The sequence below is a fragment of the Phoca vitulina genome, unplaced genomic scaffold, assembly GCF_004348235.1.
Source record: "Phoca vitulina isolate PV1807 unplaced genomic scaffold, GSC_HSeal_1.0 scaffold12, whole genome shotgun sequence".
NCBI classification, from domain to species: domain Eukaryota; kingdom Metazoa; phylum Chordata; class Mammalia; order Carnivora; family Phocidae; genus Phoca; species Phoca vitulina.
Window position 1 is genome coordinate 14528367 of NW_022589715.1, and position 15225 is coordinate 14543591.

At 36.6% G+C, this 15225-nt stretch overlaps 1 protein-coding gene across 1 annotated transcript in view; it reads right to left on the reverse strand.

Annotated features, from left to right (window-relative positions):
- The window catches only part of DNAH6 (dynein axonemal heavy chain 6), a 213437-nt gene that overhangs the window by 174350 nt on the left and 23862 nt on the right, over positions 1-15225 (reverse strand). Inside the window, exons 5-8 of the mRNA XM_032410573.1 lie at positions 10425-10692; positions 2889-3023; positions 2682-2802; positions 1143-1260 (exon numbers count right to left, since the gene is read on the reverse strand). Coding sequence (XP_032266464.1) covers positions 1143-1260; positions 2682-2802; positions 2889-3023; positions 10425-10692 — 642 coding nt within the window. The remainder of the gene's footprint in view (positions 1-1142; positions 1261-2681; positions 2803-2888; positions 3024-10424; positions 10693-15225) is intronic.

Sequence of the window (15225 nt, forward strand, 5' to 3'; positions counted from 1 at the left end):
GGGTTCTAGAGGGGAGGGGGGGGGAGGATGGGTTAGCCTGGTGATGGGTATTAAAGAGGGCATGTTCTGCATGGAGCACTGGGTGTTATGCATAAACAATGAATCATGGAACACTACATCAAAAACTAATGATGTAATGTATGGTGATTAACATAACAATAAAAAATTTTTTAAAAAAAGATGCTTTAAAGAAGAAATCAGAAAATATACAACATCTGTAACTCACATTCTAACGGTAAAGGTGTGAAATCTTTGCTCTTGCATAAATGTTGTTTGATAGCAACTGCTAACCCAGAGATGCAGATTTTATGTTTCCTTACTTGGGTATTTAGAATAAATGTTTATTTATTCTGAATAAAGGCCAAGGGGCCTCTGTGACCTGTACTCTGACGGTGGCCTCAGGGATTGCTCCATTGACCTCTGTTGTGACACAGCCATTTTTATCATATTATTTCATATATAAACCAGTACGCAGTTAAGATTTATTAAATATACAGCTGTCAAAGTTGGACTAAGTTAGTGGGCACTGAGGAAAAATAACAGTGTTCTATCGTGCCACACAAAACTTTTCAGATAATGTCTGGTGATTTTGTTTGCAAGTTATTTGTAATGATGAGGTTTTAGAATGGTGGGAAATCCGAACTCTAGAACAATGTCAAGACCCAGGTGAGGCTCTGGAAGGAAGGCTTTCTGCCCTGGTCTCCCACGTGCCAAACCTGCCTTAGGGAGAGGGTGGAGTTTTGTGTGGCAATGCGGCTGTCATTCTTTAGTGACCACACCGAGGTAGTGGGCTCTCCAGGTTCACTGGAGGAGGCCCACAACTCTCTCTGTACCTGACTTCTCCTCACCACAGCCTGCTCCATGCTTGCTCCAAGCTGGGCTAGAGGGAAACAAAGCTTTAGAGACCAAAGGGGAGCACTCGGCCTTGGGCATGCCTTCCACTCTCCACCAGCCTGACTCCCAGTGGCTGCTCTGTTGGGTGGCAGTCGGATGCGTGAGCTTCTGGGCCTGCATTCAGGTTACCATATTCCCCAAATCTCTCATCATTATTAGTGAATCCTTTGATGAAGGCTTTAATTTTTAATGAAACTTGAGAAGGCTGGATGCTCTAATTTTTCTTGAAAAAGAGAATAATCATTTACCACGTTAGCCTCAGGCAGTGATGCCTTTTGCTGGCCTGCTCTGTGTATGTCATTTTGTCAGAGTCTGCGTAAGCAGGCAACTCAATGAGACCTCCGACGTCTTGCATTTTATAATAATCTAAGAACAATAGAAGACACAATGTCAAGAATTCTTGGGTAAAAATTCTATTTCTTTCAATATGGATTAAAAGATGAGTAAAATTCTTTTTTATGGCTGAACAGTATTCCATTGTATATACGCATACCACATCTTCTTTATTAATTTATCTATCGATGGACACTTGGGCTGCTTCCATAATTTGGCTATTGTAAATAATGCTGCTATAAACATAGGGGTGCATGTATCCCTTTGAATTAGTGTTTTCGCATTCTTTGGGTAAATATCCAGTAGTTCAATTACTGGATGATAGGATATTTCTAGTTTTAATTTTTTGAGGAGCCTCCATACTGTTTGTCACAGCGGCTGCACCAGTTTGCATTCCCACCAACAGTGCGCAAGGGTTCCTTTTTCTCCACATCCTTGCCTACACTTGTATCTTGAGTTTTTTATTTTAACCATTCTGGCAGGTATGAGGTAATAATCTCATTGTGGTTTTGATTTGCATTTCCCTGATGATGCTAAGTGAAATAAATCAGAGAAATACAAATATCATTTCACTCACATGTGGAATCTAAGAAACAAAACAAATTAACAAAGGGGGAAAAAGACCAAAAAACATTCTTAACTATAGAAAACAAACAGATGGTTACCAGGAGAGATGAGTGGAGGAATGGGGGAAATAGGTGAAGGGGATTAAGAGTACACTTATCATAATAAGCACTGAGTAATGCATAGAATTGCTGAATCGCTGTATTGTACACCTGAAACTAATGTAACACTGTATGTTAACTACATTGGCATTAAAATGGAAAAAAAGGTAAGTAAAATTAAAAACCAACAAAATGTAACCAAGCATTTTGTCAAGCAATTTATCATTAACCAAATGAGATATTTCAAACTCTAGAAAACAGCCCAGTTATCCAAAAGAATTCCACATCAAAGGATTTCAACTCAACAAAAGACTGCAGACAGTTCATTAATATTCCCCTTACTCAGATTTGATCTCTATACCATGCTACCTCTTCCCCAGGAACACCTCTACCCTCCTTTTCCACCTGAATTTTAGTTATTCTTTTACAGTTCTTGTCACCTGGGGCCAACCTGAGATCCACCCAGTTGCTTAATTTTAACAAACCTATTGTCCATACTGGTAGGTTGGACATACCTTTAAGCAAAGAGGCCCTGATTCCTCTATAAAATGCTTATGAAATAAAGGTTCTGTAACCAGTTTAAAATATTATATATAAGCAGTGGTGATGCAAGGAAGATGCAGTATTTACTGTGTTTTCCCCCCTCTACAATATATACTGAATTTATAACGTATCAAGTAGACACTTAGAAAAACTGAAAAAATATTTAAACTTAAGAAAAGTAGAAAAAGAGTTAATTTTTTAGAAAGCCATGACTTCTGATCTATTGAAGTATTTTCCCCTTCATACCCTCAACAGGTTTATGTAGACAGTCATCAGGAATAAATCCTGCAGCACGAAGAGCAATTCGACAAGCCTTCCTGACCACATTTTTTGCCTCATTTCGAAATTCTTCTAGGCGCTCTGTTACCTAGACATTGATGAATATGTATAATTAGTAATAGCAAAGTAGCAACAATGAAAAAAAATCTTGAAATTATAGACAAAATTCCTTACCTCTTCTAACCGTATGACTTGTGCAACTTTAAATTCTTGCAGGGTGTAGGTATGACATTTTTCAATATGACAAAGTCCCATAAAACTCAAGTGATAGCATAGTTCATTTATTTTAAGAAGAGCTGGTCGCAAATACTGCATGAAAATAAAAATCTGTCATTAAAGAAAGCCCTGTCTTTTGAAAGAATAAAAATATTTGGAAAGCAAGAATGGTTATTAAGGAAAATAAATGGCTCTATGTGTTAACTGTAGCTATAACTCCAAAGTGCATACATTAAACAGGAACACATCTGAAACTTTTTTTAAAAGCATTCTTTGTTTTTCTTCTGTTTGTTTTTATTTAAATTCAAGTAGCCAACATACAGTACATCATTAGTTTCAGATGTAGAGTTCAATAATTCCTCACTTGCATACAACACCCAGTGCTCATCACATCATGTGCCCTTTTTAATGCCCATCACCCAGTTACCCCATCCTCCCCTCCCCTTCAGCAACACTTAGTTTGTTTCCTATAGTTAAGAGTCTCTCATGGTTTGTCTCCCTCTCTGATTACTTCCCATTCAGTTTTCCCTCCCTTCCCCTATGATCCTGTTTCTTACATTTCACATGAGTGAAACCATATGATAATTGTCTTTCTCTGATGGACTTATTTTGCTCAGCATAATACCCTCCAATTCTATCCACATTGATGTAAATGGTAAGTATTCATCCTTTCTGATGGCTAAGTAATATTCCATTATGTGTGTGTGTGTGTATGTATATATATATAAATATATATACTTCTTTATCCGTAAAAGTATCCATCTATCTATCTATATATATCTATATATATAGATCTTCTTTATCCATAAAAGCATTCTTTGAATTATCAGATTTAATTTGTTTGAATTCCTTTCTTTTCATTTTGAGTATGTGTCTTTTAGCTATGAAATTGCGGGCATGTAATGGAGGACTGGGCAATGTCTTAAATTTCACTATGTTTGATGAATGGCTAAGAGACTCATCGTGTTATCTTAAGGACTTTACAATGTCCAGTCACCCTGGTAATGAGGGGCCCGTCTACTGACCTAAGAGGCTATGACATAGGACAAAACCACTTTGAATTTAAAAATTTTTAAAGTTAAATTTTTTAACTTTAAATTTTCAGGGGTGACAAGTTGCTGAAAAAGAAAATTCAGTCACCATTAAGAATGTATTTATGGGGCACCTGAGTGGCTCAGTCGGTTAAGCACCTGACTTGATTTCAGCTCAGGTCATGATCTCAGGGTCCTGGGATTGGGCCCTGAGTTAGACTCTGCACTCATTGGGGTGTCTGCTTGAAATTCTCTCCCTTTGCCCCCCCCCCCACTCGCTCTCTCTCAAATGATTAAATAAATCTTAAAAAAAAAGAACCTATTTATTTGTGGGCTGGAATAATGAGTGGAAGTGTTTGTAAAATTATGTTACATAATATTAACTTAATCTTTCTCTATGCCACAATCATGGGTCAGAGTTCTAGGCTGTTGGCTTCTAAGACACATGTTCTAACAATGTTCCACGATCATTCACCCTCACTTGTAATCTAATCAAATGAGTAGCAGTCATATTTAAAAAGTTAACGATTTATATGTATGTGATTCTGATTTATATGTTATATACACCAAGCTATTGGACTCTTTTCTATGTGATTCCAAAACAGGACAGACAACAGTTATTCAGACCAACATGAAACAGTGCTTTATTTATTCGAAGTACAAATAAAGGGAAGTTATAATTAGTAGAGTTCTAAATGAAGAGTTTCGTGAAAAAACATCTAGGAAGTCAGATAGCCCTTAAGGTTTAGCTCATGGAAGAATTTGCATGATAAAAGAAGAAGCAAAAGTTTAGAAACTAAGTCTATGAATTGAAATAAGTAAGATACTACATAAATTAACATGAGTATAGGAGTAGAGAGGAGAATGCGATCAAAACGGGACAGGGAAAGCAAGAAGTCCAGGGTACTCTGGAGAAGGCCCTTGAACCAAAAATATAAGTTCTATTCAGTACAGGGACAAAGTGCAAGGATCGAGGTGGAGAGCAAAACTGATATTGATAGTCTGCCAGAATGTGAGAGGAGTTTGACAGTGGAAATTTTTTGGAAGAAAAAATATGTAATCTAAGAAATTACTTTGGCTTAACTTAAATATCATCTGGCTGTCCGCATACAGGACTGTTGTGAGAGCAGCTATGAGCACAAGAGAGACTGCGGGTGTTTTAGTAAATTTCAGACAGAATCTCGGGTTCATTCTCAGGCTGCTAAATCCATAGTACTTGTTGAAGGTGATAAGGATTACATATTATTTTAAGTGTTAGCAGGACTGTAACAGGAGGAAGAGCTTGTCACTTTGAGGGTGGGTTTCAATATGTAGACTGAGAAGCTATCATTTTTGTCTGCCCTGGACAGACCTACCTCAGACCTACCTCCAATACTTCTGGGGTTAGAATCCCTCTTTCTTTTGGGAACCCCATTACCATGTGGTTTTGATAAGGCTGACCCCTCCCTTTCCCCATCACAGGAATGAGGAATAGGCACAAACCCAGGCCTGGCTTATCGGAGTACACCTGGCTGTGCAAGGATTGGCTCAGGGCTGAACACGTGACCAAGCTGAGCCGATCAGTGTTCTCTCCAGCATCTCCCGCAAGAGGGCTCTTCTCACTCCAAGAGCCAGCTGTAACTAGATCGGCAGGTGGTGCTCATGGAAGAGCCCAAGTGAGAATGAAACAGGTAAATACAGAGCTGGAAGATGAAGAGAAAGAGGAAAAAATAAAGATGATAAGATATTATTTGAGCTTCTGAATTCAGCCAGGCATAAAGGTATGTTCATCCCTTGAACTTCCTTATTATATGAGCTTTTGTTTGTTGTTGTTGCTGAAGCTCATCGAAATTGAGTTTCTGCCAGTTGCATTGAAATGAGTGTTAATACTTTCAGAGGTAGAAAATCATTGTGATTAATCTGGGGGTTGGTCACTGGGTCAGAAAGCCCTAGGGAAACTCAGAGACTAGAGCCTTTGGAAGGTAAGTGCGGAAGAGCTGTAAGAAAAATCAGGGCCATGCTGAGGCACAGCGTCTTTGGTTGGAATGCAGGAGTCCTTTGGATTTACTAATCTTGCCTTCACCACACCACCACAACTTTAATTTACCCTAACCCTAGTCAACAGAATATTTGGGTGATCTGAGCAATTTGACACTTAGAGAGCCCACTGGAGCTATATTGGTCATGGCCCAGCCAGAGGATCTAGGCTCGAGATCTGTACATTTCTCATCCAGAATAGAAAGGGCTACAGTAAAAGGTACATCCCTTCTTAAGCGGAGGAATGGTTATATAGATCTATGAAATTAAGAGTAGTGTTTGCAAAGCAATGGCTGACTAAAAATAAAAAATGGAAAGATTTTAATTACAAAGTAACATTCAAATTAAAATAAATGAGTGTTTGAGAATGTGAAAACTAAAAAAAAAAAAATTGCCTGAAAGTATCATATGCAACAAAATTACACATTATTAGAAACCAGCAGGTTAAAACCATGTGCAGCACTAAATAATATTGAAAAATTAATGTTAAACACACACTTAAGTTTAAAGAAAAGTGAAACTTGGAAATGTAGGAGACTAGAAGACACTTGAATTCTACAAAACAGTAAAGAAAATGGCTTTTCATAAACTCTTTCAGATCTTCATAAACTCTTTCAGAAGACAGAAGGAATATTTTCCAACTCATTCTATAAAACCAAACACATCACAAGAAAAAAAAAAAACTATAGACCAGTCTTCCTTATGAATATCCATGTAAATATCACTAACATAATACTAGCAAACCAAATCAAACAATAAAGGGATTATATACCATGACCAAATATGATTTATCCCAGGGATACAAAGTTGGTTTAATATCGAAAGATCAATTATTATAACAAATCATATTGTTATAATAAAGGGCAAAAACTGCATGATAATCTCAATAGATGCAGGAAAAGCATTTGATAGAATCATCATGGCTTCACGATAGAAACAGTCAACAAACTAGGAACAGGAAGAAACTTCCTTATAGCATCATGCTTAATGGTAAAAGACTGAAAGCTTTCCTTCTAAGATCAGGAACAAGACAAGGATTTCTGCTTTTTGCCACTTCTATTCAGAAGGTTCTAGCCAGGGAACATAGGCAAGAAAATTAAAGTCATCCAAATTGGAAAGGAGTTGTAAAACGATATCTATTTGCAGATGACTTATTCTTGTTCATAGAGTATACAAGAAATACACACAAACACACACCATACTAATAGAATCAGTAATAAATTCTGCAAGGTTTCAGAAAACAGGCTCCATATACAAAAATTAATTGTATTACTATATAGAATACACACATATTTATAAATATACTATTTATATATTCTATATACCTACGATATATATGTATATATATATGAGGAAAAATCCAAAATGAAATTAAGGAAACAATTCCACTTATATTAGTATCAAAAACAATAAAATATTTAGGAATAAATTTAACAAATTAAGTGTAAACATACTCTGAAAACTACAAAACATTGTTGAAAGAATTGACCTGAATAAATGGGAAGGCATTGTATGTTCACAGACCAGAAGTTAATATTGTTAAGACGGCAATATTCTCTAAATTGATCTGTAGATGTAAAGCAATCCCTATCAAAATCACAACTTGCTTCTTTGCAGAAAATGACAAGATTATCTTAAAATTCATGTGGAAATTCAAGGGGCCCAGAAGACATAAACTCCCAATTTTAAACTTAAAATGCAGATCATCAAAATTAAGAACTTTTGTGCTTCAAAGGATACCATCAAGAAAGTGAAAAGACAACCCACCAAGTGGGAGAAAATTTTTGCAAATCATATAACTGATAAGGGACTTGTATCCAGAATATATAAATAACTCCTACAATTCAATAGTAAAATGAAAAAACTCAATTAAGAAATGGGTAAAGTATCTGAATGTACAGTTCTCCAGATAAGGGAGTATCCAAGAAATACACACACATAGAGTATCCAAGAAATACACACACACACACACACACACACACCCACCATACTAATAGAATCAGTAATAAATTCTGCAAGGTTTCAGAAAACAGGCTCCATATACAAATAGTCAATAGGCACATGAAAAGATGCTCAACATCATTAGCCATTAGGGAAAGATAAATCAAAACCACAATGAGATACCACTTCACAAGCAGTAGGAATGACTATAATGAAAAAGATATAATGGTGAAAACAGAGACAAACCAAAGCCCTCATTTGCTGTTGGTAGGAATTTAAAATTGTGCAGTAGCTTTGGAAAATTGTTTTGCAGGTCCTCAAAAGGTTAAACATAGAGTTACTGGTGACTCAGCACTTCTACTCTTAGGCATATACCCAAGAGAAATGAAAACATACATCCAGACAAAAACTTGTACACAAATGTTCATAGCAGTTATTAGCCAAAAAGTGGAAGCAATCCAAATATCCATCAATAATAGATGGGTGGATACACAAAATATGTATATCCATACAATGGCATATTATTTGCCAATAAAAAGAAATGCTATGCTATAACATAGATGAATGTTGAAAACATTATGCTAAGTGAAAAAAGCCAGCCACAAAGAACCACATATTGTACGGTAATAAAGATGAAAAGTAGATTAGTGGTTGCCTAGAGCTGGGGAGGGGATTGGGAGGAGTTGGGGAGAAATGTAGAGTGATCACTAATGGGTAATAGGGTTTCTTTTTGGAGTGATGAAAATGTTCTAAAATTGACTGTGGTGATGGTTAATCAATTCTATGAATATAATAAAACCACTGAATGGTATACTTTTAATGGGTGAATCGTATAGTACATTAATTATATTTCAATAAAGTTGTTGAAAGGAAACATTGGCACAGGTGCCAATAAGGTTTGTTACTAAAAAAAAATCATGAAAAGAAATATTTCGAGGATAGCTCCACATTTGTCCCTTCCACCATGTCTAGGCCAATCAGCCCTCCTAATTAACTAATTATAAATACAAGAGTAGTGGTAAGTGTGTGGGTAATTATAGCATCTAATAGATATTTAAACCAACACAATGGGTCTGTTATTTAGGTCAATCTAAGTTTAAGTGGATGAGAACTTTATAGTCTGCTAGGGCTACATTTAAGAGAAGATATTATCAAGGTCAAAGCACTGTTGGTATGAATGGTGGACTGAGAGAAGGACAACCTCAGCACATAAGAGAACAAGCCTTAAGGATCAATAGAGGTAATCTCAGAGATGAATACAGGAAGAACTATTTAAATAACTAGTAACAAACTTATGACATGTATAGTGCCCAAGACATGATGAAAGATAAAAGGTAGTAAAAAGGTAGTAAAATAGGTTCAAATGATTGATGGATCCTTAAAGAAATTAGAGGTCTAGAAGTTGAGTGTGATACCAAGGACTAGAATGTTTTCTACAACGCAGAAGGCTTGATGAGATGGATGACCTGAGATAGTACCTCTCATACATTTGTTTTTGCACTAATATCTATGTTAGCCCTATTCCTTTAATGTCCCTTTACTGTGTGACTGACATCTTGATAATCATCTTTCAGATTAACATATGAAAGTGGAACAAATGAGCAGTAAAAAGCAAACTTGAGGCTTCTGATTTGAGAGGGTGGTGACTCCGTGTCAGAAATAGACAGCTAAGGATCATGACAGTAATGGTGATTCCAGGTCATTCCCAGGGGCCAGGTAGAAAACTTGTAATGCAAGTTGAAATTCAGTGAGTGGGTAAAGATTTAAAATATAGCCACACACCGTTTAACAGATCTTTTTCCATGATTACCCCATCCTGCAAAGTAAATATTAAAATTTTCCTTTCGTCTGAATCCATGGTAGAGGGAAGCATACGCTACATTGGGAGGTACTGGCCCATGAAAACAAGCCCCCAGGTTATTTTGGACCATAGAGTCCAGAGTCACTCAAAGACGAGAGGAGGTAATACGGGTTGCCAGCCCACTCTGCTCAAGAGGATATACCATTTTCCTAATCTACAACCAAGGGGGCCATGAATCCAAACCTCTGAGGCTGCTTCTAACTGAAGGGGACCTGTGCAACTCTCTTCTTATACTTTTGCATTCTGCAACCCTAGTTAAAATGTGAAGACACTGCTCGACTGCCATGACAAGACAGAATGACAAGACAGAAAGAAAATTGTGAATTCTCTTAAAAAGATGAAATATTCTATTTCAAGGACAGTCTATACCAATACCTGTAACAGATTCACATTTTGTTTTTCTGTAATTCTTTTAGAGTATGATTAATAGGGGCACGTGGGTGGCTCAGTCGTTAAGCGTCTGCCTTCGGCTCAGGTCATGATCCCAGGGTCCTGGGGTTGAGCCCCGCATCGGGCTCCCTGCTCAGCGGGAAGCCTGCTTCTCCCTCTCCCACTCCGCCTGCTTGTGTTCCCTCTCTCACTGTCTCTCTCTGTCAAATAAATAAATAAAATCTTAAAAAAGAAATACGATTAATAAATACGTACATTATTAACAATGAACAGATTTTTTTGTAGAGATTTTCGACATCCACTGATTTTCTTGGAACGGACATTCTTCTTCCACACGTTAAAAGCCTTCCATTTCCGGAAAAGTGCAAATATGGGAATCTTAGTGAGTTCTCTGTGATATAGATATTCCTGTTCCCATCGATCAATTTCGATATATTCAATGTCCTCATTATAAATGTGCGTTACTGCTTTTTTGCTAATAGTATAGTAGTCATTTTTATTGATGTTTTCATAACTTACAACTCTATGAACAAATAAAAATTGAGTCAAGTGAATAAAAGTATTCAATACAAAATTAAGCAATTGCATTACTTTTGTGTTCTAAAGAGATAAGCATTTCTGAAATAACAAATATTATTTAAAATTTTTAAAAAATTCTAACAAATTATTTTTAGATTGAATACTCAGCAATGAAGGGAGAAGATGCTTTTAAAAAAATAGTTGGACTTGTTTTAGGTCTTAAAGATTTCACAACCTTGGCAATATGCTTGACAATTTCTGTTACATAGTTTTTACAGAAACAAGTCAATTACAGATTTTTAAAACCTAATAGCCCTATATGAAAGCTACCTGAAAATAAGTTTTTATTATTAGCTCTCTAGAAACTATTCAATAATAATAGTGTAAAAGAGTTTTACACTACCCAGTATTGAGAGATTTATGAGAAAGAACAAAGCAAGAAAAGATGAATTAGGTAAGAATCGAATCAAGACCCAGATTAGGTGGGGGGAAAAAATGCCCAATTTATCACAAAACAAAATAATTATTGTTGAGACATTGTTTATTTCAAGATATTCCTCTTTCAACTGTCATCAAGGGCATTCCTCAACCTTCTGCATAACAGAAACAGATCAAATAAGGAAGAAAGCAAGAGAGATAAAGACAGGAGTAAAGATAGGAGAAGGAAAGGAAGTAATGAGAATAGAAAGGGCTGATTCTCTACAATTTCTTAAAACAAGAACTTGCCTACAGGCACAAAGATATTTTTTTTTGTAATTTTAGCTATAACATTAAAATACTGGATGCAACTTAAATATTCAATAATACAACTCTGAAACATATTGTGATACAGCAAGTTACTAAAATATATTTTAAAATTTAGGAAAATAAAATTTATAAAGATTCTCTGGTACTTTAGAATAATAAGATAATGGTTAACTGCAAAAACAAAACCCCAAATTGTTTTTATGTTAAAACTATGCAAAAATTATATGTACTAACAAAGATTAGACAGGAACACTCTAGTGAAAATCAACTGTTTCCCTTGTCTATGTTCTCTCCTGATCCTTAGCTCTGCATTTTGAACCTAGAGTTCATGGCCCTTTAATATAGCCTTCAGGTCACCTGTGAAATGTATATACACAAATTTATGTACATATGTATGGTAACTTTTTCAGGAATTGGAACAAGATTCTTATATGTTCCAGGTCTGTTAATCAAAAAACTAAAACCACTGGAATAAATCACTTTTAGTTTTTAATTTCTATTTTTGTTTAATAAAACTGAGTAAGAAAAATATTTTTATAGTTAGGGCATACAGGACCAGAATGAAAAAAAGCAAAAACCAAAACCCCAAGCCAAGACCTGTTCATGTGAACACAGAAGGACGCCCTGGGGTGCTGATGGTGTGTTGGAGAGGAAGAGTCTGGAAGGTTGCTCTGAAGTGCTGTTACAGAAAAACATCAACTTGCTCAGCTTTTACCTAATTCCATTGACTCTTTGTTTGTGTTCTAATTAACATTTCACATCAGAACTGTCTGGGAAAATGCCAGGTATTACATGTTGCAGGTGAGGTAAATGGAAAACATTTTTTTCCTTTTTTCTTTGCCTATAGCTGAAGATATAATTAGGACATTCTTGCGGTGATTCTCTACAAAATGTGAAATTTTAACTTGTCTCTGAAACTATAGTCAACTTCAGATGTTTCATTAATATCAGTTATCAAACCAACCTAAAGACAAATCAAGCAGCTCACCATGGCCTTGATGCATGTCTAGAAAACTTGCTCCGCATTGGTCTATCTGCTACTAAAGACCCTTCTAGAAGGTGGCAGATGTGGTCCATGATGTTGAATTCTAACTTATCAGTACTCAGTGCCACTCAGAAATCTTTTTTATTTACAGTTTACTATCTAAGATCCTCATTCTCGAGCCCCTAAACCTTTTCCTCCACTACACATTTCTACTCTGCATAGAACAAAAGAACACACGCTAGTCTTTTTCAAATCCTGGATGCCAGCATCAAAATCACCTGGGGTGCTTATTAAGAATCTAGATTTCTGGGGCGCCAGGGTGGCTCAGTCATTAAGCGTCTGCCTTCGGCTCAGGTCATGATCCCGGGGTCCTGGGATGGAGCCCCACATCAGGCTTCCTGCTCAGCGGGAAGCCTGCTTCTCCCTCTCCCTCTCCCTCACTTGTGTTCCCTCTCTCGCTGTGTCTCTCTCTGTCAATTAAATAAATAAAATCTTAAAAAAAAAATCTAGATTTCTGGGTCCAACACAGAATCAGAACCTTTATGTATGAGACTCAAGATTCTAGTTCAACAAGCTCCCTGGATGATTCTGATACACAGTCATGTTTGTGAAGCATTGAACTTTATTCAAAAACAAGGTGGTCACAAGGTGAGCTCTCTCTTCACTTGAAAATCATCACGTTTGTGTGCTCCCACCTCAACCCCCGAGTGTATCTCATGGTTTCCTCCAGAGAAAGAGAGAGGTTTCACCCCATATTTTTCTAACCCTCCTGGCTTTGGGCTACTTTTTCTCTGCGTCTAAAAATGTGCAGAACTTTTCTTTAACTTGTAGAAAGCTTCCATTTTATAGAATGCTTTTTCTTGACCCTGCAGCCCATTTAACTTAAAATCCCAAGTATTCTTCTTCCTCTTAAACTTCCTATACAATGGTGTGTATTGGTAAGCCATATCCCTCCCATCCATTCCTTCCTAAAGTTTCCAAAAACCGATCTTGTTTCTCATAACTCTAACAAAATTATCCTCTCACAGATGGGCAGGGACTTCCTTCAAGCCCAATTCTGTTGGTAGATAAAAGGGGCAGCAGGGTCGGGAAAAGCTTTGCAAAAATTAAGAGGGCCTATGCACAGTTCTCTGTAATCCTATCCTTAGACTTTCCAGGTCATTACTGAGAGGGTAACTCCTCAAATACACTCCGTGGGCCTCTGCGCTTCACTCCACACACTCTGCCTCCGACCACGCATCCATTTCAGGAGGTGATCCACCACACCTCACCTATGCTGAGAACTTCCTAGTCAGCACTGCTTGGCATCCAGGATTCAGCCTTAAACTTCGGCTGCTTCTTGGATAGTTGCTTTGGATTTTTCTCTCATCAAGCCTTTCTTTGAGGAAATAATACAAAAATTTACTTTGAGACTTAAAAAGAGAACTTCATTTGTTCAAGTGCTGTACTATAAAATTCCTACTTTGCTGATAAACTAGATGGCTTTATGATCTAATCAACTAAACAGATCCTTAGTTAACTAATCAGGATGAGATGAACATCTTGAATAAGATTACATTTTACTATGTTTTACTGGAAAAAAAATACCTGGAGTGTATTCTTGCTCTTCAATGTAGAACCAGGTCAACTTATTTTACTGTAGAACCTATATCTGTCCATCTAAAATGAAACTGGGACTCCAAGGCTTCTATTAACTTCAAAAGCATGTATGTCTTATTTGAGAGACTCATATGGAATAAGGGAATTACACAGCTCTGTGGTAGGTCATAAATTGTCCTGTTATTGTTTGTTTCAGTTATAACTCAAACTGTACCTACAAGGGTGTAAAAAATGTTAATTTCTTCTCCTAGAATTCCTTGATTTTCCAAAACAATAACATCTCGATGTGAGTTGTTATTTAAAACAGGAGCTCTATCTGTTGTTACACCTTACAGTGACTGAAAATGCTGTTCATCTTTAAACCAGTCTACCAAGACTAATAGTGCAGAAACGTGGTTTGTCTCCTAATCAAGAACTTTAAATAGCCTCCTACTGCTTATATCATCAAATCCAAATTATTCTGCCAGGTGTTTTGGCACTCTCCTCTTGTTTTATATTAGTTCCTTCTTTGTCTCACAAATTGCCCTTTTTCATCAGGCTGATTTATCATATCCACCTGAGACCATGTTTGAATGCATACATGTCTTTGTTCACCCTGTTCTCTCTTCCTATCTCTTTCAAGTTTCTGATTTCTATAAGCAAAAAAGTAATTACCTGCTTTAAGGTAGTGAGATGTATTAGATAAGTTCATATGGCCCTATGCAAATCTAAGTTCTCTTATTATTTTCATAATTATGGAGTTTTAATTGTTATGATTTGAGCATATTTATTGGGTGAAGGTAAGCAAGCAACTGCCTGGAAAGAAATTAGCCATTTCCTATGTTCTGCAATTATAAACCTCAATTTATTTGATGGTCAGTATCATGAATCAGTAGGGGTTTATATCTAACCTAAACGAGAGAAGAGAAATGGTTTACTTGGCTTCTGATTAGATTAACCAGAAATGATGAAATATCTGATAAGGAACTCCTTTTTACCTAGAAAATTAAACAAAAGTATAACTAAGAAGAAACTTCCAAATTTCTGTAATAAGAGAGTGTTCTAGGGCCAATGGTTCTCAGTGTTATGGTCCCTGGAACAACAGAATCAGTATCACGTGGGAATTGCAATTTCCCAGGCTATCTTCCCCTACTGAATCAGAAACTCCAGAGGTTTAACACTCTGTTTTAACAAGTCCTGTAGGGCTTGTTTGAGAACCCCAAGTCC